At 41.9% G+C, this 27,980-nt stretch overlaps 1 protein-coding gene across 2 annotated transcripts in view; it reads left to right on the top strand.

Annotated features, from left to right (window-relative positions):
- Positions 1 to 27,980, top strand: part of ptprn2 (protein tyrosine phosphatase receptor type N2) — a 158,002-nt gene that overhangs the window by 26,226 nt on the left and 103,796 nt on the right. The window contains exons 3-9 of one of the 2 annotated variants that reach the window (XM_026179795.1): positions 4,750 to 4,863; positions 10,932 to 11,173; positions 13,448 to 13,901; positions 14,017 to 14,313; positions 14,575 to 14,615; positions 15,151 to 15,575; positions 19,677 to 19,763. In XM_026179795.1, coding sequence (XP_026035580.1) covers positions 4,750 to 4,863; positions 10,932 to 11,173; positions 13,448 to 13,901; positions 14,017 to 14,313; positions 14,575 to 14,615; positions 15,151 to 15,575; positions 19,677 to 19,763 — 1,660 coding nt within the window. Of the gene's footprint in view, positions 1 to 4,749; positions 4,864 to 10,931; positions 11,189 to 13,447; positions 13,902 to 14,016; positions 14,314 to 14,574; positions 14,616 to 15,150; positions 15,576 to 19,676; positions 19,764 to 27,980 lie in introns of both variants that reach the window. The other variant, XM_026179794.1, reaches the window with a different exon arrangement.

The following is a 27,980-nucleotide window of genomic DNA, read 5'->3' as shown; positions in this document are numbered from 1 at the left end:
CAATTACTGCGCTGTGCTTGTTCACTGTAGGAAAATATATACAGGCAAAAAAGACTAATGTTAGATTAATGTTGTACCTAATATGCAAGTAATGAAACATTATTTAGTTGCCTCATCGGCACACTCAGTCTTGCTCTGTCATTCTCCATTGGACTCCTGATGAGCAGCATCTACTGCACAGACACATGATGTGTGGGAGTAACTAGGTCTGCCACATCAACTCTTCCTCAGGTCCCCGAAGGAGTAACCTGGTTTATTCTGGGCTGGGCCAACCGTTCTTCACCCGGCTTGTTGCCATGCAGGGTGGCTGAGGGCAGGGAAGGGTTGCATCATTTTATATGTGACTGACTATCGTTTTCAGTGCTTATGAAAACACATTCTTATTTTTGCACTCAAAAGCATGAAAACAGCTCTTTACTAATCAATCTCTATTCATCACGAACATAAGACCCAAAATTTACCGCATCCATAGCAACATATTCACCCCCTTTTAAGCCAAACCTAAACCACTGGTGCAAATGATTGTCTAAACGTTTCGGCTACGCTTTCTTTGATCACACTGAGCTTTAGCATGACAATATTTTATAATTTAACATTAATTTGTCAGCTAAAATCACAATTAACTGCTTCCTTGCAGATTTTATTAACTGTAGCTAGCGAGAATGAGCTAATATGTGATGAGACTTTAATTTTTTTTTAATTGTTTGTAAAAATATGATATAATAAAAGACTGCGACAGGTATCAGCATGCTCACTAGCTAATCTTCCCGTCTTTTTTGATTTTGATTTTGAATAAAGATGCTTCATGAACTGTAGATTAGGTAGATCATTTAATATCCTTACACATACCATCTGACTTCCTGCCGTCATGTCTCATTTTTAATGCAATGCTTCAAATCTTTACCCTCGTCTTCAGGGAATGCTTTTCTAGACGTTGTTCTAAAAGCATATGTGATTACCCGGGAAATGCATTTTAATTTGATGCAGCTCTCCAAAGTCTGTGGCTTACTGCTATCACAAGCTAGGCTAAAGTACAGCGGATAAGTGCTACATGTTTCCCTTGGGGCACACTATTAAACACTTAACCAACAGTGTGGTATCGATTGGCGGTTATCTTTCCTCCACTCGGGCCAATATTGTCTGAAACATCCAGACTTTATTTCAGATTTAAGCTATTTAGGTGATGCTTCTATTGATCAGCAACAAGTGCAACTGCAGCATAAACACCTTAAGTAACCACTACAAAATCCATCATATCAAAACAATACAAAAAAAAATCTGCAAGGACAGAGAAAGAGCGCCAGAGCTCAGGAGGCAAATCCAGGAATAATCATGTATGAAGTGCCGAGTAAAGTAACTGTAAGTATCAAAAGATGCTACAGCAGGTTTAACAAAAGACGCGAGCTCTTCAGGGGAAGGAAAAATGTAATAATAGAGATGATTTATGCCCCACAGCCATATTCAACAGGCGGTATGTTTTGATCTGAAAGTCTGATTTATCTTTATTCATTTCTGTATTTCCATGTGCATTACAGAGCATGCATAAATATAATTATCATTTCAAAGCCACAACTGCCACACAGGAAGCCCAGAATAACCTGTAAACACTTCATTAATCATATCCTGATCACTTTAGCTTTTGTTCCCATACATTGTTCCTTATTTGCAGACTACATCTGGCCGGACTCGGTGCGTTGATCTGAGTCTATTTATTTTCATAACATGAGTTGCGGCGCTAATACACCTGTTCCAATAAATCTTAATTTGTCTCCTGGGTCCATCTGCCTCATCTTCTGAATGTACAGTCTTTTGGAAATGCTTTGCTGACTGTCAGCTTTAGTGTTTCCTCATGTTATCCAAGAGCATTAGCTTTCACAGTTTAAATAGCTTTAGCAGCAGCCGGGCGTCTCTCTGTCTGTCACAGCGAGAGGAGAGACGTGCCTGGATTTAGAGCGCTTTACCTTTTTCAGCTGAAAATCTTCTTTATTCCTGCCAACGTGCTGCTTATCCAGTCACAGCTTCTCTTGAACATCACTGATTTATGGGATGGTGCATTTGAGGGCTGATCAGTTGATTGATTCTGTGACCTACTTTATGTATTATGGATTGGACTTGATTGAGCTTTAATTGCGCTGCAGTCTTGCCACTGCAAGACAGCACATACTGATGTATCGTCAGCTTAATGCTCCCTTAAGCCTCGCAGGAGATGATCAGAAAATCACTGCAAATAGACTTCAGCTGGACGGTTCGGACATTCATAGATCTGTTCCACTCATAGTGACATATTTTAGGAAAATTATTTTGCCGTTTGACTGATTCCCACGTGTCAACCCTCTGCATACCAAACACATGCTGGGAACCTCCAGGCCTGGAATTAAAATGTTGTTTTTATCTGTCAAAAAAATAGAAGGAAAGAAAAATGTGTTTTCCTCCAAGCTGTCAGCTACAATAACCATTCCTGCTTGTTTTGATCTCCTCAATATTGTAAATATACTCACTAAAGTGACAGGATAATGCTTTGTGATTCATTGTGCATGTGGCTCTGAATGGCTCGGCACCACCTCGATAGACCAGTCAACTGTTATATTTGCCAAACAAGGATTTCTTTGTTGTTAAACACCTGACTTCTATATTTAATGCACTAAATCACAGTGTGTGTGTGTGTGTTTTCATATCTGGTTGCCATCGGGAATGTCCCTGACAACAGAGAAGGAAGTAACATGTGCCATCACTATGGAAACCAGTGAAGGATGCAGAGCATCAAACATTGAACAGTTTTCCGTCACTTGTTATGTCACCAGCCTCCCTTTATTTCTTACATAATAGTCACTGATAGTGTAATAACTTATAAAAATATATCACAAAACACTCTTATTTTGGGATCATATCTACTGCGACACCCGGAAAAAAAAAAGAAGAGGGAATGTTGGCAAAGAGGAAGGAGACAGTTGACGTTCTGTGATGCACACACGTCTGTGATGATCTGAGTCTGTAGGTGGGAAGTTTTCCTCTGCGCCGTTGGAGTTCTCGAAATAACTCCGGAGCGTTGCACCGTGCTGTCTATGCTAATTCACCTCCTCCCACAGGCTTATTCCTGTACAGAGCTGTCATTTAATGATTCACAGGGAAGAGGGGGGGGAAGCTGGAGAGGGACACACCCGCATCTCGTTAAAACTAAGAATTCAATTTAGAGCATCGTTAGACATCACATTATTATCTTTCACGCAGAATCACTGTAGCCAAAAGAAAACTGCTGTTTCCATTTGCAGCCATTTATATTTGGTGGTATGGCTGTGCTGTAGGACACACCCAATCACTATCCACTTGTATATGGAGAAAGACGGAGTCGGGAGAACCGACACAGAATACTAAACATCTGATTAAGCCAGAGAAGGCATGAAAAGAAGTGAAAAGGAGGTTATAGACTGGAGGTGGGTTGTAAAGTGGCTTGCAGTTATGCAGTAACTTCAGACAGGCCCATACAGCTCAAAATATTGAGCCTCATATAAGACTGGATTGCTAATTGGACGTGTAGAACGGTATCAAATGATTGCCCCTGAGCATAACTTATTTACCTGAATTAACATTAAGCTTGATCTCCAAAAGAGATGTTTCACTCTTAATGCAGAGAGACATCCACTGATCATGGTCATTTCGGCTTTTAATGATTTCTTGTGATTTCTTCTGTTTCCTGCGTACAGTAGCTCAATCTTTGTCTCGTCTGACCATATGTGTCCCAGTGTAGGTTACAGGAAATCCAAAATAAATTCAAATTTGTGCACCCAGTTCTTGTTTCTAAAGTCATTAAATGTACAATTATTCCACCCTGGAAAAAGAAAAAGCTAAGGAAACTTCTGACTACCGTCTGTGATTGAAAAATATATCATAAATCGTTTGATTTGCACTTGTCTGTTTTCAGAACCCTAGGCAGAAAGTTGCAGTATGTAGTGGACATCAGTTTTTGCGTATTCTTTGTTTCCCGATGTGTCATTAAATATCACTCATAGCATTGATGTTTGCTGTCATTGTCCGACATCTTGGGGCTAATTAATGGGAAGCTGTGGTGCATGGCCAAGTGCTGATTCACATCATTAAATCACAGCTAATCACAGCGGCATCCCTTACACATACTCTCACGTGGCAGCATAGATGATTGCACACATATGAGTGCACGCTCGTGGAGGAAGTAGCTCAGATTGAAACTGCAGGATTCATCTCCAGAGATCTTCTTAGACTTTCATTTAGTGAGTTTAGCAAACAAGACGCATGGATTTATCTTCCAAGCTGAGAGAAGGTGACAACACGGGTCATTTATATTCTAGGCCTTGCATCTACACACTCCCTCCTGACCCCCGGAGCCTCGGCATCTTTCAGAGGTCTACACCATCCATTGAATTATGGGGCTGATAGGGGCTCTGTAGCGTGGGTTGCCTAGCAACTTGTATTGAGTGAGGCAGGAGGCCTGCTGATAGGGAGATTACTGGGGTTCCCGATAAAGTCCTTCCTGCCATGAACGCCGGCTTATCGTGGTGCTGTCGGAGGAAAAAATGTCAGCTATTAGCTCCCCAAAAACAGGAAATCAGAGGTATGAGGCACGGCAGGTGCCTCACATAAATATAACATTTCACCTTTACATCATCAAAGCCACAAAAAAGGGGCTGTAAAATTGTGTGTGTGCGTTTGTTTCTCACTTTAAGCTGTAAAAAGAAAAAACACTCATGAACCTGTTTTCACCATTTTCCTCTGTAGATGGAGTGTTTGGAAGGTGCCAAGAACTGGCTGGTGCAGACCTGCACACGTATGATATTTCTTCGTCTGCTCTGCAACGTCTCAGGATCCTCCTCCAGAAACTGGCTCACAGAGGTACAAACAGCCTGTCCATCTTTGTCCAACTTTCTTTTTGTCTCTTCGGCATCAGTCGCAGCAAATGCCTGTCAACTGCCATGGTGCAACGCAAGCCAAATAAGCCAAGCTGTCTCTTTGGCTAGGCGCAGCGTACCACCAGAGAGCTAGAACAGGTCATTTGACTCATATCAGGCTATTGTTGTGCCCCCATCGCCTAACTCTGGCAGCCAATCAGACCAGCACGTATGCCGCTCAGACATTTAAAGCTAATTTTGTGGATGAAAGGCTGTGAGGTGTGCAGTGTAATCACTTCAGACAGTGTGTACTGCTCACTCACTGGCAGCTGGCAGTGATTTTTTTTATATATATTTTTTTTTCATGGCTATACATCTTCAGAGATATATTACATAAGAACTAACTATATGTGCATCTAATTTAGATGGAAATCAGTAGGAATTGCAAATATCTGTTTCTTGTTTCCTAACATGGAGACATGCCACCATTCCTTTGGATTTTGTATAATCAGTGCATCTAATGTGGGAAAATTGATATTCTCTCTTGCTGATACAGTGTGAACGCCAGCGCTAATTAGGAAGCATGAATCAGAGGGGAAAAAATAGCTTAAATTCTGTGTACAATGGAAAATATGAAGCAAACGATAGTATTTCATTTCATGGGCCTGTGATTTAATAATTTAATAGCATGTTTCCTGGAAGCAAATATGTAATTTGGTACTCATTATAAGTATAAATGTAGACACAACATGTTCAGGCAGTACGTTCCTAATTAATTACATCCAATTAAATGCCTGAGCGTGTGCACAGCAGGTCAGATGAACATGCAAAAAGAGGAAACATGTCTACAATTCAGCATAGACGGGAACGTTCATTATAAACTCGTTAAAATGAATAGGTACCAAGAAAATACATGTTTGTAACTGCAGCTATGACCCACCAGGGGGCAGTAGACACCTTTAACACAGACCGTGACCGGCCGCTCAGCCCTCCAAGCGTAATTGGCTTTGCAGGCCACTCTGAGCTTAATATCTTTTAACAGGCGTAAACCAGTGTTGAAAATCATTAAGAGTAAGCAGCCGGCCAGAGAAAATCAAAAAAAAGAAAGAAAAAAAAGAGGGAGAAAATGGAGTGATGAATATTAAGCTAGGCGAGACCACACATTTATTCTAATTACTGCTTAGAAATAAACAAATGAGAGCGAGGTAGATGAGAAGAGATCCGGTGTGTAAATGTTTTTTTTTTTCTGCTCTGTTTTAAGAGGTGTTTAACTCTTCAGATGGTTTTCATTATGAGACTTCTTCGGTGACCTTGTATTTTAAGACTCCCGACACCACAAACATGACATCATCACTTTGAAACATGCTCGCCCATTCTGTCTCGTAGAATTACATCCACAGACACGAAGCATTATCTTCGGATGAGTCCACAATGCACTGTTAATGCTCGGTGGCACGTTATTCTTATCAGCTCAACAGCTATTGAAGTGTCATCTTTGAGACATCGGGGACCCTTTTTGAGGCTAGACGGGGTTATAGAGACCATTGTACTGTAACCCAAATTGAAGAGATGAAGGGGAGGAAAAAAAACATCAATGGAATCGATTTACAATCCTCTTTATCTTGCAGGTAGAAATCACACAATCTCTGCTCAATGCACAACACCAATGTCATTCAGATCAATAGAAACTGACCCTTGTACAAAAGGGCTTGGGTTGTCTGGATGTGCCCCCATTGGCAGAGCACATTGTCTGGTATTAAATTTTCACCACAATACCTCTTGAATGCAAGACGCTGTCATCCAGCTGCAAATTACTTTTATATTACACGTCATCTAAAGCTTAGTTAGTATTCACCGTGCACAGCTGCAGTCTTCCTACACATTTCATATAGCTAGACTGCTGTCAAACAGCTTTGGGATCATTACGGCTCTGCTAAATATGTGTGCTGCTGTAGCCTTGGATTGTGTGACTATACACACAGGAGCTAATTCAGTTACTGCAGCGATTTGAATTTGATGTTCAATATATTCAAATGATGAAGTATTTAATTGACCGTTCTCTAAAGCCCTCACTGGAACAGCAATTTTCCAATCACAGCAGTGCTTTCCCTACTTTGTGGAGGGCAGTGGGTTCTCCTGTGTTTTTTGTGTCATGTTATATTCTGTCCTCTCCTCTGGTCTCTGTTTCACCGGGTGATGGGAGTGGCTAACAAAGCAGATGAACTGAAGGTAAGGTCACAGAGAGAGTTCTCCCAGGAGAAGTTAAGAGAAATAAATTAGCAAAATTAGGTGCATCGGACAACTTCTAGAACTCAACCCATAAACTTGACCACTATCTCTTTTGTGGTCGTCTGCTTTTGATGCCTGATTTATGCCACTGCAGATGTGTCCTGTCGTTTACAAAGGTATTTGTCTGCGGAGAGTCTACAGAGAGGAGTTTTCAACCACTGCAGACAGATAGGCAGTCCAAAACTGCCCATCTATCTGCCCACGCGCTACCATCACTGGACCATAATTTCCCCATTAACCGCTACACTGCTCGCAGTGCTTCTGCCCTCGCCACATATACTGCTTTTGTAATCCACATCTCCTCCAATGCTGAAATTTCAGTTATATTTTGGAAAGGAGGAAGACGTTGTAGAGAGCCAAATCTGGGCAGTAGAGCAGATGGTGGGTGATGACTGTGTTGCTGTGGCCAGAAAAACTCATGCCTTTTAACTATGCTGTGAGCGGGCGCACAAATGCGTCGAAGTTCAGGTCGTTTGTACTCAGATGTTTTGAGATGTCCACATTGCCAGTGTAATGGTGGGGGAATCCATTTAATCTGGGAAAAACAACAAGCAATCTCCTGGTTGTGCTCCTTACCTGATGCTCATTCTTCATGACTTCTGTTTGCTTTCTGTCCCAAGGCCCAGCTATCATCACCTACGATAATCCGTGGCATAAAACATGGGTTAGTTTAACATAAAAGTTGATACAAGTTTGTAGGCCATGGTATTATGAATACGCGCACATGTGCAAGTGAGGCCAAAACTGGACCAAGGAGCTAGCTAAAGAACAAAGGAGGAGTTCTCCAAGGAGCACAGGACCTTGAAGGGCGGAGAAGGTTTTGCTTTGTTATTAAAGGTGCTGTTACAAAAATTTTGACTGCAACTCATACCTGGGTCTTTTAAACAATCTCTGCCTGAGTCTACCGAAATTCCTGAAGATGCTAGAAGCTCAGTGTCGATAGCGAGCTACTAGCCCTGGCTAGAGCGAGTGTAGCTCTACGTTTACCTCATTCATTTACAGACATAGCAACCGTAGCTATGGAGGAGGAGGGACTTAGCAAGCAGTTGTGCTCCTAGAAGGTGAGTACAGTTCATACTAGGTCCAGATCAGTTTTTATGCTTTCGAGCGCCACAAGTTAAACATCAGAAAGAATTATGTCAGAATGCAAGACTGGTAACATAAAGTTGATGGAGCATATCAAACTGCAGTAACCTAAAGTTGATTGATTTCGTGACCCTCTGTAGAGCAGCACATAGTCTCATACAGACAAGTCAAATAAGATGATGCACTGTGACAGTTGCATTAGTTCTATTGACAGGAATCATCGGTCAGGGAGACTCAGTGACCATAAACTGACATCGTGTCCCTCCAGCGGTACGGAAACAACAGGTTACTCGTGGTCCTGCTTCGGATCCTGCGCAAACCTGCTTTCCTTGACAAACAAGCAACTAAAACTGCTGTTGTTGTTCACCATGTTCCACTCTGTCTGTTCCTTCACAGCCTAGCTAGATAGCAGCGGGGAGAAAAGATACACTTACAGGCTAATGTGCTGCATGAAAACTGGAGTTGTTATAAGGAAAACACGGGGGATCTACTCAATCATTCAGTGTGACTCTGGCTACTTTCTGCTGCAGGCTTTGACTCAGAGCAAATTATTTGCTCCAGTTTAACTACACGTCTTTGCACTCTTGTACTGTAGATGTTCTATGCACCATATAAACATATATTAGCATTTAACTGGGACGAGAATAGCTAAATCTAGGTGGGGCTGGAGCTTTTACGCTTTCATTAAATTTTATTTATTGAGGTGTGAGAGTACTGAGTTCTGAGTACTAACATGAACCCCACAGCAAATGCAGCAGTATGTTACAAATGGCACTCATACAGCATGTGCATTCATATAACAGAGCCTACATTGATTTAATGCACTTGTCAAATTCAGATTGACACATTTCACATTTCGACTAATTAAACAGAACTTGCTGCTAAGTAATTCAAGCTCTTTTCCATGAATGCCTTTAAATCAGTTAGTGCAAAGAAGTGAAGGAAAGGGAAAAATCTGCATTTCAAAAAAAGAAAAAACACCACATGAAACAACAAGTCATGTAGACAGGATCCCATCTAATAGGCTTTGAATATTTAGGAGCCCCCCACACACTCCCTCTCCCTCTGTCACACAGAAAACAGACAGGAGGCCAACAGAAATATCTTGCTTGTTTGAAAGCTGTTGCACTAATGGCAAGGCGTTAATTAACTGAGGCATTTGCCTGAGACGGGATGCTATCCTTAACAGGCGAAAAGCGGCAGCACTTGATGATGGAACCTGCTCTTTCTCTGGACTTACAGATGAATTTGCATGACATTTAGCTCCTCAGTGCCAGGATAATCAGCGGAGAGGTTGATTGAGAGGAGCCCAACCGTAAAGGCCCCACCACTTTTCTCCCTGACTTTTTTTCTTTTATAAAATGGCTCATTTTGATTCTGTAATTTGTGCCGGCATACTTTTTTCCTCAAGTGGGGCCCATCGCACGCAGACAAAACATTGGTATGTATGGAAATGAACGCATTCCCCAGGAGACAGAGGGGATAGAGGTGTCACAGTCGATGAAGCCGGCCTCATCCCGTTGCGGCGCCATTGTGCATTTACCACTTGAACCTATTTAACCGGCTACAGTAAACTGCAGGTGCCATATGGATCCTTTAGGGCTGAAGCCAGGCCCGATCCTCCCATTGCCCGCTGATGATGGCATAAATGATGATCACCACTGTAATATATAGCAAGTATACACCACACTGCGTAAGCCACGGGTAGTTAACTGTCATTGTTGTACGGATGGATGGCTGAGCTGCGTTCCAGAACAGTGACAACATACGCTGCTTTGTGCTCCATTCACTGCTGCCAAGAATGACTAGAGGCATCTGTAGCTACTCTGCATTGCTCAGATCCTCATCTGGTGCTTATGAATATCTATGAGAATATCCAGCGTGTATGGGTGAGAAACCCGGCTAATGAAGACATTCTGCAGTGTTGAAACGCTCATTCCTTCACAGATTTCTACTTCACAGTCTGTTTCCTTATTAAACCCAAGAGCAGCATTGGATTCTTTAGGTAGAAACCTCTTTAGAGTCTGGTAAAAAAAAAAAGTTAGCTGTGTGGCAGCAATTAATTGATTCTCATTGTAAAACACTCTTACTCTGCAATCGCCATGTCGTCTGTGTGTTCTTGTTTTTAAAATATAATATGGTTGGTGTTTCATCGCTCTCCGCCAGTGGAATCCTGTGTCTCTTGGCTCATTGGGAATGGGGCCATGTTTTGGGTATCTTTTTTGCTTGGGTAGCTCCATCTGGTCTTGGCACCACTGTGCTTTGCCCCTGCCCAGGAGTTCTGCATCCCAACTATGTGTTGGCAATTAGCAAGGATGTTGGCACGGCGTCAGGCCACTGTGTGACATTCTCCCCGTGCTTGTTGATGGGCTGTGCTGTGCGCGCATATGTGTGTGTGCGTGTCCGTACATGTATGTGCAGACATGTGTCCCTACATGTGTGCACGTGTAGTCATGTCTTCAGTTTAGCTTGTCATAATTTTGGACTTCCTCTGTTCTTTCATCCTTTATCCTTGCTGTTTTGTACCATAATGTTTACTCTGCAATGCTGAGAGAACTACAGTATAACACTTTCTCTGAAGTCTTGTACAGTTGAATAGTTCTCCGTGCTGAACAGCAGAACAGTGTAAGCAACAATATAATAAAACTATCATATTTTAATATTACTTCTTTTTTGTTTTTCTTTTTTTTTCTACAGGTTTGACATGGCAGGATGACATCACTCAGCAGGTCATCTCCAGAGAGCTCTCCAAATTGAAAAACATCCCCCTCCACCATCAAGCCACCCCTCCAAGCCTCCTGACCACCTACAGCAGCTCCAGAGACAGGAAACTGAGGCCTGGACAAGATGAGTTGACTAGAAACCTTCATAAGTACCTGACGGGACTGGGCTTCCTGCCTCGGGCTGAAATAGATGGACAACCTGGAGTCCAACATGAGGTGGCCAATATTCAAGTGAGAATCCAGCACTGAGTAAATGTGTAGGAGCCGCTGGGCATCTAAGTGAAATGAACAGTAACAAACACATAAAAATGACCCAAAAAAGCAGAAGGGCTGAAAAAAGGCTTGTGGTAGGATAATGTTAAAGTTAATTGTAACATTTTGCAGAACCTTACATGACAGGTTGATAACGTATGGTGGGAAAGGCATTTAAGAAGCAACTGGATCTAAATGATTGAAAAATGATGAAGAAGGAAGTAGTGTCAGGACTAAAGGTCAGGTTGTCTGCCATTTAATGTGTTTCAATCTAGTCCTTCAACTTTATGGCAGGGACATACTAAACTGAAATATGCTTTAATGGCTCATGTAAAAGTAGGTGCAACATTAAGGTTAGGATTTAGGAATCCATATCGTCCAAGTAAACATAAAGCGTCACATATTCTTGGCTAAATTATAGAAGGGCCTCTTCCCACTTCTTTTGACAAAGTGTCAGTATTCTCCTTCTGCTGGGGTCGCCCTCTTGTCTTTACTTTGCCTTTGTTTCTTGCTTTCTGTCTTCGCTTCCTCTCCCACTGAGCTGGGAGCCTTTTTATACAAAGATCTTCCATCACCTCTTTACATTATTCAGTCCTTATATTTCGGGTGGAACCCGGGCTTTGTGTGAAATGTGCTCCGCATCCTTCATAGCCGAGCTGCTTCCTGCTGCTGTGTCAGTGCAGCCATAATGCAAAGTTGAAGAGTTCAGGACCTTCCTTATTGATGAAATGAGCTCCTTTGTTGTGTGGTGTGATGGAAAAAGGCAAACATGGTTAGCATGAATGGCAGAGCAGCCCCCATCTTGCTGTGCTAATGCCATTATAACCTCTCAGTACGGCGGGGTTGGAAAGACTGACATTTTCTCTATATACATTTGAAGGACGGAAAATGGCAAGGGAGATAGCTAGTATTAGTGCAAAAGCAACATGGATAATGATGCTGTTCAGTGGAATGGATATACTGTATGCTGAATTGAAGTGTGGGCTCTTATGATTCACACGAGAGGAATTATTTTTCTTCCTCTCTTAGAGCACAATCACACATTTTGGTGCCAATATTAATAACAGCTACAATACCAAATGGTTAAAATGCCTCTAAACATCTTTGTATCATTTTAATGTAAATACATTATTCATCATGTGTCAAATATATACTCATATGACGAACTTTTAAATCAGATGACTCAGTTTTCTCTCTCTCTTTAGATAAGGCATTGCTGCTACCTCTCAGATAGAGGGGTTATATTTTTTAAAGTTTGTTGTGTGCTGTGGAAATGCATGAAATTACTCTTTGAGTGACACTATCTCATCTATGATTTCCATAATGCAATTTCCAAGAGCAGTTGTCTTTGATCTGGATTCCACATTCATATCCTGTTCCGTCTCGTCGAGCTAAGGTTGCTTCTCTTTTTATACTGAAGCCTGTCACAACAATGCTGACCCAGTACAACCCATTTCAATGTTGTCACAAAGAAAAAAATACTAGGTTATACTTATCATATGACTGATATGTCGCAACAAACTCTACAGCCATGCTAGCAGTTTCACAAGCTTGTATTTAAGCATGCTAACAGTGATAGCATAGTGACATGGCTTCAAATCATCATACTCCATACATTAAGGGCTAAAGCTAATAATACTTTTAGCAAGATGAAAAGATTTATAATTCTTTATGTCTAAGCACTATTTTAACTCCCAGTGTGTAGGTTAGCTAGTACGAAGATAATGCTAGTTAAGCTAACACATAACTAGCATTAAAAAGACACTTTTCTAATTACATACAGCCCTACAGAAATATTGCTTAAAGCTTGTTGTTATCCATCTTTAACCTTAAAAAGCTACATGGTCTTAGCTTTAGCTTAACTTCGAGAAATATATAACCCTACAGCCGACATTTGGGAAGCAGTTTCACAGCGAGGAACAGAGGCAAAACTACAAAAATAGTGTCTTTGCCTAACCAATTATAGACCCAATAGTACATATCCATTCATTGTTGCTTGCATGTAGGGTTTGGGTGCAATGTTAATAGCACCCAAACCCTACTCCTAAGCCTAAGCCTACTCTTAGATGGACCAGGGTGGATCTGGTGGATGATATTACTTAGAGGTTAGTTTTCTTCACTCTGTCATAGTTACAACTTACTAACAGGCCGATCCATTATAGGCTAGCTTGGTGAAAATGTGTGACATATTGACAATTGTCTAAATGTGGTATACTGAGTATATTGTGTTGTGTGTAGAAAGAAGACATCAAATCCGATGACCGTTCAGAGCCCAGCCAGCCAAAGCCCAAGCAGGGCTGGAAGGAGACCACAATCTATAGTCTTCAGAAAGGAGCCGGCCAGCCTCCAATCACCAAAGTCGTTACACAGAGTGGAGAGGGCAGGCATCCCAAGCTCAGTAAAGCTTACTCCAACCAGAACCCAGGAAAGAGCACGCTGCTTTCCAGCCATATGGAACGGCTTCTTTCCGGGGCACCAGGCACTCAGCAGGGCAGTCCAGGTGGCGAGGCGATGTGGCCCAAAGGAAAGCTCCACTACCTCAGCTACGTGCGACCAGCTTTAAACGACCACACAGAGCCACAGACTCGGGTTGCTTTTGGCTCCAAAGCCCAAAAGCCTAATCTAGACCAACTGCTATTCAAGGCTGACTCGAACCGACTCACCGCAAAACAGCCTCTTAGGGCCATGGATGGTACGATCAATTATAGTTGCTTTTTTCTCCTCTACATTTTCAGGAAAATTTAGCATTTTGGTGCTTTTTTTAATGCATTTATAAATGCTCTAGCAACCCTTCTTTTCCTGTCCAGAGCGATTCATCCAGAATCTGGTAAACCAACTGGGGAGGCACAGCATCAACATGGATGCTTTGATGGGCAAAGATTTGGACCAGCTGGCTGAAGTCATCACAGGAGCTCTGCGGGAGGTGGATGTGGAGCGCCCTGCGCTTGAAGCTCAGCCAGGACCAGGAGCCACTGACTCCAGGGGGAACATGGAGGGTAACAGGGAGCCCCAGGCAGCAATACATTTGAATCAGGACCAGGACCTGAAATCAGATAAAGAGCAGGATCTAAACCAGAAAAACACACTGAGAATGAAACAGCAAGGTCCGTATGTCTACTGGTGAAAGAGAGAATAAAAGCTTGCAGCATTCATGGTAGTGATGAGCATATAAATATAAGACAGAATAAGACATTGTAAGCTGAAGATGCTTTAGTAAGGCTTTGTTTATGTAATTTCTGTTCAAAGTGCTGCCAGAGGTATTTTTGAGTCTTTCATTTTGAGTCATAACTGTTTTTCCTTGCTAAATACAAAAGAGTACTTCAGTTTTCACACAATCTGCTCACATATATTGTGTTTGTTTCCAGGCCAGAAAATAGACGGCGCAGACAAAGAGCCCGTTGACAAGGTGAATGTAAAATTAATCTGCCCAACCAACAAATTGGTTTCTCAGGGAGTGAGACATGTCCAAACTTGCATTTTATTTTCTTTTGAACACTTTTAAAACGGGGATGATTTGAAAGTTGTGCAGACTACCATTTACTTTGGCATTATTAGAACTTGAAAGCAAATTTGCAGCTGCAGAAACGTAGAAAATTCCTTGATTGTTGTCTGACCCCAGCGTTTTCGCTGGATGGAACGTTTTGAAATCAGAATTATTTTGCACAATGTCACAAAACTCTTGTTTAACAATGGTAAATGAGTAAATCTACTAAGCAGCCTTTAAAATTGGTAAAATAAAAAGATGTTATTAGACCTTGGACTGGCAGTTACACTGAGAAACGCTGGTGAATGCAGAACAAATTCATATCTTTTCAGTTGCTGATAACAGACTTTCTCTTGATTAATTCTCTTTTGTAAGGAGACAAAAGTAATGTGTAGGTAGACCTAAAAGGGAAATGTCTCCACTATTCTAAAGAGAATTCATTCTTGATTCACAACAGCATACCGCCTTCTTCTCCAAGCTGCTGGACTACCTCAACATGGAGCCCTTTGGTAACGCTCCAGAGGTCAACAGTGGGCAACCAGCCCCGCTCCAGAAAATGGTAGGACTGGAGAACGTGCATAGCCGCACAACGCAAGACCAAGTTCCCGTCCCCCACCGCTGGGAGGAGAAGACCATGACAGCACCTGCGAAGGAAGGGTCCACTTTGCGGCTGATCGGTGGGGCAGAGGACCCTGACGTTCAGGTCGATTCTGACATTGACAAGTGGATGCAGAGGATTCAAGGCCCAGAAGGAAGGAAGCAGCTGGAGGAGCCACAGAAGAAGGACATGAAAGTCAAAACCCAGCTGGTCCACGTGGGAGTGAAGGAGTTTTCCAGCAGAGGGAAGGACAGACACTTTGGCTACATCATCACCGGCACAGAGTAAGTATGATTCAAACATATGATGTTTATACATATATAAGAAATTACTCCCTCTCATATTTTCCTAAACTTGACAAAAGTTTTTTGGTGAAATGAAATCCAAACTAAACCCTAAGCCTTCTGAAGATCACAGTAATGCTGTTGACCAGAAAAACCTGTTTGTCTAAATTAGGATTTATGGATGAGGGGCTCCATGTTTTACTGAGCCAGATGCCCTGATAAGAGCCACCAGGTCACTGAACACCTTAGATGTGATTATTTAGACAGATAGTTGAGTTTATATTGTTAAAGCAAATGTAATTTCCTTAACAACATGACTGCAGCCTTATCTTATCAACTTCCTATTCATATTATTAGTTGCTCAATTACATATCACTAAATTAAGCTTGCTTGATACAGAGATGCTGCTTGGGAGCCAGATATCACCCTAATGACTAATAACTGAATCTGCTTTTGCAACAAAGTGCACATTTTTAATGTCTTGATGCATGCTCAATCATCCAGGTAAGGAAATCCCAAAAAGTTTCTCCCACTTTTTGGAACAATTTTAATATCTTTCTAAATTTTAGGTTGGAATAGTTGACATCTCTAAAACAAAGAGAACCAAACTAGTGCTGTTTTCTTGAATGGGATGTTAAGTGTAAGACAGGAGCTTTTTAAATCCTGCTGTGATGGACTGCAAATGCTGAGAAAATCTTTTCTGCGTAAGTCATTTAAGCATAAACTAAAGAGAAGTGGGCCAAGAACAAAGCCCAGTGGGATTCCTGTTTTAGATAAATGATCATCATTCACACACACTGATCATGGTTGTGAAACCCACACATGTGGAAAAGTCCATTTGATGCTTCTAAACATAAATAATGATATAAATAATAACAATTAAGATTGTATAGAAAATGAAGGATTCTTATCTAGAAAACTTGTAGGCTGGATGTGACTGATGAAATTTGAGTGCACGGATAACTTTTACTTTACAGTAATATGAAATTCAATAGTTTTTAGTACCACCTTTAGCAGTGCTCGCTTTCACCGTGGAGGAATTTTCGCCACTCTTCTTTACAGAGCTTTCTTAATAACCCAGCACAGCAATTCAATCAGGCTGAGGGTTGCAGTTTGGACCATTGTAACACCTTCATTCTTCTCTTTTTTAGCCATTCTGTTGTAGATTTGCTGCTGTGCTTGGGCTGAGGTTTAATTGTGGATCAGATGGCCTCACATTTGACTCAAGAATATTTTGTTATACAAAGTTCATGGTCAACTCACTCACTCAGAGGTGCCCAGCTGCTGTGGCTGCAAAACAAGCCCAAATCAATACCCTTCAGCCACCGGTTGACATCTGATATGCTGTGTTTGGTTTCGTCAAACATGGTGCTGTGTATTACAGTCAAACATTTCCACTGTGGGTCTGTCCAGAGGACATTGTTCCAGAAGATGCAACTTTTCAAACTTAAGCCATGCTGCCATGTTCTTTTTAGATGATTTCTCTTGGTATCCCTTCCAAACAGGCTATACTTGTTCAGTCTTTATTAATTGTTCAGTTTTAATTCTTTTCTTTCTAATGTTAGGGTAAGCACCAGTGCCTCATGCTACTCCACATTACTATATATATAATCTGACTAGCCATAAAAAAACTAGAAGCCTTTATTAGAATTTAAATTAAATTCTAATGCATGATGTGTTTTGTATTTTGTGGTGTTTTTATACCAACCTGGAGACAAATGTCATGGGATGAGACACTGGATGTTGCAGTTTGCATCTCCACAAAAATAAATTGCAGTATAGGATTGAAAACATTGAGCTGTAGTATGTAAAGGGATGACATGATTGTCCCTGACAATGCAGTGCAATGCAGACCCATAAATTTCAGAAATACTTTGTATGTCAGTACAGCCATCATCAATAACATTTGTGTTTAACATCAGCAACAGCACGAGTCCCTCTCTTATTCCTCATTGGGCTCTTATAATTATAACTTTACAGCTGCCTCCATTTACTGGTGATACAGTGACGCACTTCTTTCAAGACAGACTTGTTTAACAGAGCTTGATACTCAGCAAATGTCTTCTTTGTTAGCTTACCTTAAACTGCATGCATCCTCTATCAAAACCACTTCTCTATGCTACAGGATACTGTAGTTAGAAATCCTTTTTGTGTGTTGTACCTGATTAGAAAAGCAGGGCTGATAGATCCCTCAGTGTGTAGGTATTACTGTGTTGTATTACAGCTTTAATGATGATACTTTGTCAGCAAAGGCAGCCAAGTTCTCTCTCCTTCTCTCTTACCTCTCAAGCTCAGCAAAGATAAGTTCCTATCGACTCTGTCTTCGCCCCTGGCCCTTTCTCAAATCCCTTTATAGCGTTATCAAGTCCAGTGTCAGAGGGTTGTCCTTCACCTGTTCAACACACGTACTCTCATAAAGGTCCACTGGGTACAGTCTTTGTCACCTTATTGCCACACAAATAGGAGTAGCAGATTAAGACGTCAACACACAATTTAGTAGGCGAGTGTGTGCCAGGGGAAAGAAACAGGTCACCTTCTGAGTGAAATGTCTGCCCCTCCTCCTTCTTGTCTATCCTCAGCCCACCTAGTGCATGCCTATAGTTGGCCTGTACAGGTGTCTGTGCTTTTGCTGCAGACCTCATGATTGCACAGTTGTTATCCCCGGCTTCTTTGCACCCTGCAGTGACGCTACGCAAACCTGCTTATCTGACAGCTCCTGACATTGTGGCGGTGGTAGTGGGGGGGTTTGGGGAATAGCAAGAGGATGGGATGGTGAATGTGGAGGGGGAAATGGAAAGGTATGGATAGAAGAGAAGGAGACAGAGAGAAACCCAAGGGGAAAAGTGCTAGCATCAACAACCAAGTCACTCCTGTTGCTAGAATTACCACAGAGGGATGCAGACGTGTCTGGAATTGCTTGGTTGAATCTTTAACTTTCAAAACCCCTCGAAAAGTGTAGGGAAAAAAAAAAGAAAGAACCTCCCACTCTCTCAAAGGTGGAGTGAATCAGCCGCTCATGCACGGCACACTGTTCTGCTGAAGAAAAGCTTCTGTAATGTGGTGTCAAATGCAGGCTAAACAAAATATGTCAGCATAATTCTGACTAGAGTATGTCCAAAGGAAAAAAAAACATTTTTTTTAAACTTCAAGATGATGCCGAGTATCTTAAAAAAAACACAAAAAAACACATAAGTGATATTGCACTCAATATCCAGTGCAGCATGAAATTGTTTCCCAGTTTATTTCACATTTCTCCGCAATGAGGTGGTAACAAAATTTGAACGATGTCTCATTATGATCCATGACTTTTTTTTTTTTGGTCCTGCATGTCACCTTGCAGTTACTCGGCAGTCTCGGTGATTCCAGGTTAAGCTGTCAACAATAAAGTGGCTTTCTGAGTGGGTCTGTGTGGATGCCCTCCTCATTTCTTCATACGACGCGCTGGCCAGCAGATTGCCTTTGTTTGGTCTATTTCCTTGCCGATTTACTCTCCCAGTGAGAGAGCAGCCGTGGACTGAGCTGAGATGAGGCATGGCTTTATCAGACCACCATTACACTTCACCTCCATTCCATTTGCACCTTATTATTCTCATCTCACCGTGAGGGCGCGTGCGTGCCCGGCTGTTTGTGTTCTCTGTGTTATCGTGTTTTACTTTTGAGTGTGCGTGCGCGTCGGTGAGAGAACGCCAATGTAGGCGAAGAAGAAGAAGAAAGATGAGAGAAGGAAAGGGAGAGAAAGGAGCGTCCATATGATACAGCCATTACACCTCATGCAGGTTCCATTTGCACCTTATTGTTTGTCTCATTGCTGGAAAAAAGCAGGTGATTTACCAAGCCTGAAGAGGCAGCTGATCCCTTTTCCCTCGGCACAGTGCTCTGTGTGTTTGTTTGTGTTTGTATGTGTCTGCAAATGCGTGCAGCACATCCATTCAGACGACCGTAGCATTCGCTTGTGTGCAATGACCCAATTGTGGGTATGAATTGTGACAGTATCTCCCTAAAAAAAATTACATTTTAATGGCTAAACGGTTGTATGTTGTATGGGTGTGAACCTAAAAATTTGACGCCTCTCCGTGTATGTGTGTGTGTGTTTACCCCCAGCTCCCTCACCACTGACCAGGGCACGGACCTGATGGAGCATCTGACCCAGAGATTGAGCCTCCATGTTGCAGACCTCACCCAGCTCTCGTATGTACAGACACAAAAAACATCCCACATTGTTGCAAATAATGATTTACCGTGCCGTTTACAAACCATACATCGAACAGAGGATAATTGGCCTCATTTGAAATGTTTTGTTTTGTGCCTTTGAGGATGAGGAAGCCGAATGAAGGTTGTCCAGTTGCTCTGAGCATTGTGAAAATGCTCTGCTACACTGCCACAAACTGTAGGCGTTTGTTGTTTTTTTGACCTTTCGGAGTGTTTGACTTCTCGCGGGGAGTGAAATCAGGCCTAATTACCTCCAGACACATACTGATGTCTCCATTGTATTCAAAACACTGCCTAGCCGCTATTGTCACTGTGCGCCTTGTCAAAAAAAGAGAGCAGTCAAGCCATCAAACGATTTTTCGTTAGAAGCAAAGAGAGGAAGCGAACGAAAGGGAAGCAAGCAGTGAATAGAGAGCTGGAAAACGAGAAAGTAGTCAGCAGGAGGCGGTTAATATATTAATGAGCAGGCGAACTGTCCTTGAACCCAGGCTGTTTTGTGCTTGTACCATGGTTCTGCTGTACACTTGGTGTCAGACCATGTAGGAGGCAGAGGAGACATGTTCGCCGAAGATCTGACAAGCCTTTCAAGACACTCCTGCAGGAGGAGTAAAATCTGGGTGGTTCAGTAACACTCGCAGCATATGAACACCAAAGCCGGTGCAGTGCAGCGTGAGGCTGCACTGAAACTGTAGATACAGAGTATTCGGGCTCAGATAATAGTTCCTGAGAGGGTGAAACTATCAGAGCGTTCTGTATCTACTGTTAAGCATCGAAAATGCGCACAGGGGCCTTAAAATAAATGTAGCCAAGGAGGCGTTCTGATCTCGATCTTTAAATCCAACCTTTGGGTTTAGGAGGACGAGGAGGACGTAGCATAGTGCCGGCGCTGATTTCGTTCATTTTGTTATTATACCTGTCATTTCATATCACTCAGAATCAACTCCTGACACTCAAACCCAATTAGAGGGTATTATTGCTGTGGGCTATTATTCGTTTAGAAAGGGGTGAAAGACCTGAGTGAAAGTTGACTACAGGATAGTACAGCACAGGTACCTGCATTTAAAGTGCTACTTAAGGTGCAATTATTATGCTTTTCTTTATTTCCTGTCATATCTATACCATTACAATAGGAAGTAATCACATTACATGTAGCCACATGCTTTCAGGCTGGTCTAAACACCCAATTTTACACAGTTCTACCTTCATCTTGTCACAGAGATGATTAATAATGCTTAATATGGTTATCTCTGGCAGTGAGCGCAGACGTACCTGCTGGTCAGATCTTTGGTTTGTGAGGGGCAGCCAATAAGAAGAAGTGAGAGGAGCCAAAACAGTTTGTTTCAAACACTCACTAAGCTGACTGCACCAATTAAGGCTCAGTATAAAAATGAATACACATGATTATAAACTGTGATTCATGCACAGCTACTCTAGTAGAGTCCAGGAATAGAAATATGGAATTGAATATGAGCACCACAAAATGTAGTATGAATTAGGATTACACTGAGTTTAATCTGTTTACAGAATTTAAAGAAGTATACAATATTTACAATATATAATGTTTACAAAAGTTCAACTTACAAAGGGAATAAAAACCTTCTTTGATTAATTTGAAGACAAACTATCAGATTGGTTGCTGTGGTTTGATTTAAACGTAACGTAACAACAGGCATAGACATGAGTTCATAAAACTCAAGTTTTCACTATCATCTGTATAAAAGACACCTGTCCACAGCCTCAAACAGTCAGACTCCAAACTCCGCCATGGCCAAGACCAAAGAGCTTTCGAAGGACACCAGGAAAAGTATTGTAGACCTGCACCAGACTGGGAAGAGTGAATCTACAATAGGCAAGCAGCTTGGTGTGAAAAAATCAACTGTGGGAGCAATCATCAGAAAATGGAAGACATACAAGACCACTGATAATCTCCCTCGATCTGGGGCTCCACGCAAGATCTCATCCCGTGGGGTCAAAATGATCATGAGAACGGTGAGCAAAGATCCCAGAACCACACGGGGGGACCTGGTGAATGACCTGCAGAGAGCTGGGACCAAAGTAACAAAGGTCACCATCAGTAACACACTACAACGGCAGGGAATCAAATCCCGCAGTGCCAGACGTGTTCCGCTGCTGAAGCCAGTGCATGTCCAGGCCCGTCTGAAGTTTGCCAGAGAGCACATGGATGATACAGCAGAGGATTGGGAGAATGTCATGTGGTCAGATGAAACCAAAGTAGAACTTCTTGGTATAAACTCAACTCGTCGTGTTTGGAGGAAGAAGAATACTGAGTTGCATCCCAAGAACACCATACCTACTGTGAAGCATGGGGGTGGAAACATCATGCTATGGGGCTGTTTTTCTGCCAAGGGGACAGGACGACTGATCCGTGTTAAGGACAGAACGAATGGGGCCATGTATCGTGAGATTTTGAGCCAAAACCTCCTTCCATCAGTGAGAACTTTGAAGATGAAACGAGGCTGGGTCTTCCAACATGACAATGATCCAAAACACACCGCCCGGGCAACAAAGGAGTGGCTCCGTAAGAAGCATTTGAAAGTCCTGGAGTGGCCTAGCCAGTCTCCAGACCTCAACCCCATAGAAAATCTGTGGCGGGAGTTGAAAGTCCGTGTTGCTCGGCGACAGCCCCAAAACATCACTGCTCTCGAGAAGATCTGCATGGAGGAATGGGCCAAAATACCAGCTACTGTGTGTGCAAACCTGGTAAAGACCTATAGTAAACGTTTGACCTCTGTTATTGCCAACAAAGGTTATGTTACCAAGTATTGAGTTGTATTTTTGTTATTGACCAAATACTTATTTTCCACCCTGATTTACGAATAAATTCTTTACAAATCCTACCATGTGGATTCATGGATTTTTTTTTTCACATTCTGTCTCTCACAGTTGAAGTGTACCTCTGGTGCAAATTACTGACCTCTGTCATCATTTTAGGTGGGGGAACTTGCACAATCGGTGGCTGACTAAATACTTTTTTGCCCCACTGTATTTGAACAAGCAGTGAATTTTTTCTTACGTCACAATAGTGAAGTGGGGGTGGGGGGTTCATACAAAGATGTACAAATGACGATGTGTCCTCTTCTTTGGAGTCATAATGATAACACAGAGAAATAATACACGTGTTTTTAGAATCAGTGGGAATAAACCACACATACCTTTGTCCCCAGTGTCCTTTGAAAATCAATATCCCCACGAATGTTGCCACAGATGCTTGAAAAACCATCATCATTGTTTTTTACACTATAAAACTTACCCAGCAGTATTTCTCTGCATGTACGTGAGTTCATTGCAACTAATAACTAATTCATAATATTCATAAAAGAGAATTAAATGTTATATGGTTCAGCATTTCTGTGAGTGTACAGTATCAATGGTGCCTGCTCATTATAGTCATTTAGCCAGTGTGAAAATCACACAGTTGCTTGAAATAAAGCTTTCCGAAACACATCACGTCATTCTGATATGGAAGAAAGAATACAGCAAATTTCCTCTTTGTCTGACTTGTTTATCTGCGTCCTTTTTTTTCCTTTTTACAAAGTAATGAAAGCGCATTCATGTAGAAATAGCCGAGGCGAAGGACATGATGCAAGCTTATTGTGCCTTGTGCTGTGCGGCCTCGACAGGTGAGTGTTTGAAAGCCTCTGTCTGAATATGAGTCGGCTGGAGTACAAGAGCTGGGTCGGAGCACGCCGCCCTGCTTCGGGGGGTCTCTCTTTCACACTCGTTCTGATGAGCTCTGATGGTAAGAGAGGAGGAGGAGAGATACTCAAATACGACAACAGGCAGGCAGAAAAGACTTTCAGACAGAGAGTATGAGAAGAGGAGGCCTGGGCGCCGTTAAGATTTTGAGATGCCGAACACAATTATGTTTGAGCTTGTTCCTACGATAATCAGCATAAAATATTCCCCTTTTGAAAGAGACTTGAAATAGCTGGATGATGATGGGCAGGGGATGAAATGTTCCTTTTTCAGATGACGTAAGGGTTTTACTCTCTAGAAACACTAGGGGGAGTGGGACACACACTCACTGGTCCATCCTCACACACAGTCTGTGCAAGAACACACACACACAAACACATCCTGCCAATATCCCGCCAAGCGCTCTGCACGTACATACTCCTCGTGTCCCACCAGCAGAGCTAATATGAAGTCCAAGCTCACACATCCGATAACACAGGAGGCAGTGCGAAGTCCTCTAGATAACTTATCTATCTTAACTTCATCTCCCAACTGTGGCAGTCTCCCCCCGCCTCCCAGCATATTTAAATAGGGTTTGTGCGGTTTGAAAAAAAAAGGGAAAAAGAAATCACGTCAGTTCAATTTGAGATGCATTGAGATCTCAGGCAGAACAGCCTCGGCCAAGGAGGACGAAGGCAGGGGTAAAGATTGTGGAAACATTGACATTTACGAGAGCAAACAGAGGCCAGGTGAAGGCGTTAGAGAAGGACATATTTCCTTCAGACCTCTGTGTGTGTGTGTGTGTGTGTGTGTGTGTGTGTGTGTGTGTGTGTGTGTGTGTGTGTGTGTGTGTGCCTGATCACAAATGCATCAGTGCACGGCTGGGTCCGTCTGTCTGGCGGTATTTGCCCGTGTTATTGCTCCTGGCCGAGTGAGCGTTGCTGCCTCTGTACCAGGCTGACTGATGGTGAGTGGGTCTGGGTCACAGCACTCTGGCAGTCTGATGAATCTCGCTCTCTGTTGTACAGTCTGGCAGGAAGTACACTAGAAATGTACGTGCACTTTCCTGGACATAACAATTCCGACATGATGATGTACTGAAATGCCAAAAATGGGACCCCCACACGCTCTCTTTTCAGTGTTACTTATTGTCGTCTGTCAGTAAATTATGGACAAAACATCTATACATGTGCTGTTATATAAGTCATATACACTAAACACATTTTATCTCCTTAATTTTAGCTCTTTCAGACTCATTGGACTTCTTTAAAGCTGTCTCCACTCTCTTCACTTACTTAGAGAGTAAGATAAGCATTGCCAACTGGTTAGCTTAACTCCGCTTAGCATAAAAACTGGGGAGAAGAAAAGTACAGCCACATACAGCTCATACAGTCTGAATGCAACTAAATAAGTCTATGGTTTTATCACTTTTACTATACACTCAGCAATCACTTTATTAAGAACTTAATACCTCCATTAAGTTCAACATTCAACTGTTCTTTAGCACAGATAGCTAAACAGCCAATCTCATGGCAGCAACTCAACGGATGTAAACATGTATACGTGGCCAAGACAACATACGGAAGTCTGAACTAAGCATCAGAATGGGGAAGACGGGTGATTTAGGTGAGTTGAATGTGTCATGGTCTGAGTATTTCAGAAACTGCTGAGATTTCCCAACAGAACCATCTCTAGAGGTTTCGGAGAATAGTCCTAAAATGAGGCACACCAACCACTACGTTGTTGATGTCAGAGCTCAGAGAGGAATGGCTTTTAGCTGATAGGAGGCAACACCAACGCAAATTAAAACTCATTACAATCAAGGTATGCAGAAGACCACCCCTGGTGTCCCTCTTGTTAGCTAAAAACAGGAAACTGAGGGCACAGTCAACAGAGGATCACCAATATTGGACAACAGGAGACTGGAGAAACGTTGCCTAATCTGATGAGTCTTAATTTTTGCCATGACATTCGGATAGGGTATGATCACAATATGGGATAAACAACATGAAAGCGTGCTTCCACCCTGCCTTGTACCAAACATTCAAGTTTCTGGTGGTGGTGTAATGGTGTAGGGGATATTTTCTTGGCACACTTTCAGCACCTTATTACTAACTGAGCATTGTTTAAACACCACAGCCTACCTGAGAATTGTTGTCCATCCCATTATCACCACAGCGTACAGGTCTTCTGTTGGCTGCTTCCATCAGTGCCGTGTCACAAAGTTCAAACATCTCAAACTGGTTTCTTGAACATGCCCTCCACAGTAAGCAGATCTCAGTGCAGCAGCTTTGGCATGTGGTGGAAAAGGAGATTCACATCATGGACAAATCTGCACTGCATGGACAAACTTCTAACACAGAAATAATCTGTAACAGGTTCCTCTGTGTACCAGTGTTAAATTACTTCATTATTCCAGAAGTCTTGTTTCCTTTAAACAAGTGACAAAATGTACTCATAAAGAAAGAAGAAATAGAACAATTTTATGTGACGGTAATAATATCTTAAAGAAGACAGAATAAAGCCTAGCACTACGCTAGAAGCAAAGAAAATTGGTCTTTATTGTACAAATTGTTCAAATAAGCAGATTTGTATTAGAGACAGGTGCAAATTTTTGCACCTCGGTGGTTAAATTTTCACTTGCTTAAAAAAAAGAGCCATTTGTGACTGAATGAAATAATAAAAGTACTTGATAATAAGCTGATTGCTCATTCTGGCCTTTTCATGTTTTTACTAAATTTGGGAAGTGATGATCGTTTGTTTGTTCATTGTCGGCGTCTCAGTCGTCACTGCTTTAATATTAATGTTGAGTCTTGAGGAAAATGACCTCATTGCTACATTGGTTACCTTTTCCCACTTTTGCTTTGCTGGTCCGTGTTTAAAAGCGAGCCACACTCACTGCTGTGCAGTCGATGTGTGTTTGCTCTCTTAGTTGTTAAAAATGGTCTCCTTGCTTCTAGAAAAAATCATTTCATTTGGGATCTTAAGAGGTTACACTAAACATGAGTAGGATTTTTTTCTTTACACATTGCTTCACAGGTTTTCTTTTCCCTTGACCATTGCTGGGCGGTCTCGCCGAGTCTGCTAGGGTTGTTAGATTTTATTTTATGGCTAACCTCGGGGACCTTCAACATTTATTCTCCTCCAGGGGGAGAAGTCTGTTGCTGACTCCTGACCACACAGAGGAAAATGGGTGCAGAGAGTACAGGCAGGTTACCGCAGGTGAAGGGAAAACAAGGCGCACCGCTCATGACTGTACTTTGCTCTTTGGCCAATTTCAGGCTTGAAAGGAAAACAGAAATCATGATCACTCCACATATTTTCTGGGGGAGGTTTTGTTTGTTTTTTGGGTAATTTACAGTTTCTCTTCTTAATATTTCTGATCTGTTGGTGAAACATATGCCTGAGGGCTTCTGAGTCAATATTTAGCATCTTTATGATCCTTTGCTGTGCTGCTTATAGGAGTCATTTCCCCCAAAATGTTCTGCTTTCCCAAACACTTAATCACATCTCTGTTTAACATACATATTTTTAAACATATTCCTACATACAACATTGCTTTTAACACTTGGTAATTTTGGCTGTTCCTTTATTACTCATGTGGATGGATTCACATGTTTTGATCAGACCAGAGAATGCGTTCCTGTAATCGGAATACTTTTTTCAAGTAACAAGTAAAGTAAGGGATTACTGTTGCAAAAAGTAATTAGATTACTATTCCTTTCCCGTAAGCACGCTGCGTTACTGCAATACTGCGTTACTAAACCGTGATTTTGTTTGTGAGAGTGTCCCATGACAATGACGTACAACCACGCTCCATATTATCCATTGTAGATCTCAACAGACGTGTGTAGATCAACAACGGATAATATGGAGCGTGGCGTGGGGGAAAGTATGACCATACAGCATTTAATGCGTGGAAGTACTTACATTACTTTAAGTTTCAAAAGTGACATAAACATTAGCGTCCACTGTACACTCTGCGTGGGACGAAAACTTCTTTCTACAGCGAAAAATTTAATCTGATTACTTTATGAAAATGTGTGTGACTTCACCGTCCACTAGGGGGCTTCATATTGTGACTCTCACTTGAACAGGTGGCCCCATAGAAGAGTGGTTTACATGTCACAGGGTGGAAGTAATTTCAACGTTTTATTCTGTGCATTTTATAGTTTGGTTTTACAGTTGCATGTTTCTATATTTTTTGAGAAGTTGTTACTTTCTATTCCTACTTCCTTATTAAGGTAACTATCAAAATATCATTTAGAAGTGTAAAAATCTAACCTGCCAGCAGCTGTACAGGCGTTTCATATGACATTTCTTATTTGTGTAATATTACAGTAATCAGTAGTTGTTAGAGATTTTGTAAACATCGAGCTCGAATGGCTGATTCTACTTGCTTCCAGTCTTTATGCTAAGCTCACCCGTAGTTCGATCTTCACAGATCATGGACCTGAGCTGTTGAGCGTCTTCACATTTTTCCAAAAACCTGCTCATTCT

This window comes from Astatotilapia calliptera, chromosome 9 (genome assembly GCF_900246225.1).
Source record: "Astatotilapia calliptera chromosome 9, fAstCal1.2, whole genome shotgun sequence".
NCBI classification, from domain to species: Eukaryota; Metazoa; Chordata; class Actinopteri; order Cichliformes; family Cichlidae; genus Astatotilapia; species Astatotilapia calliptera.
Note: the sequence above shows the minus strand (reverse complement) of the source record. Positions and strands in the feature narration are given on the sequence as shown.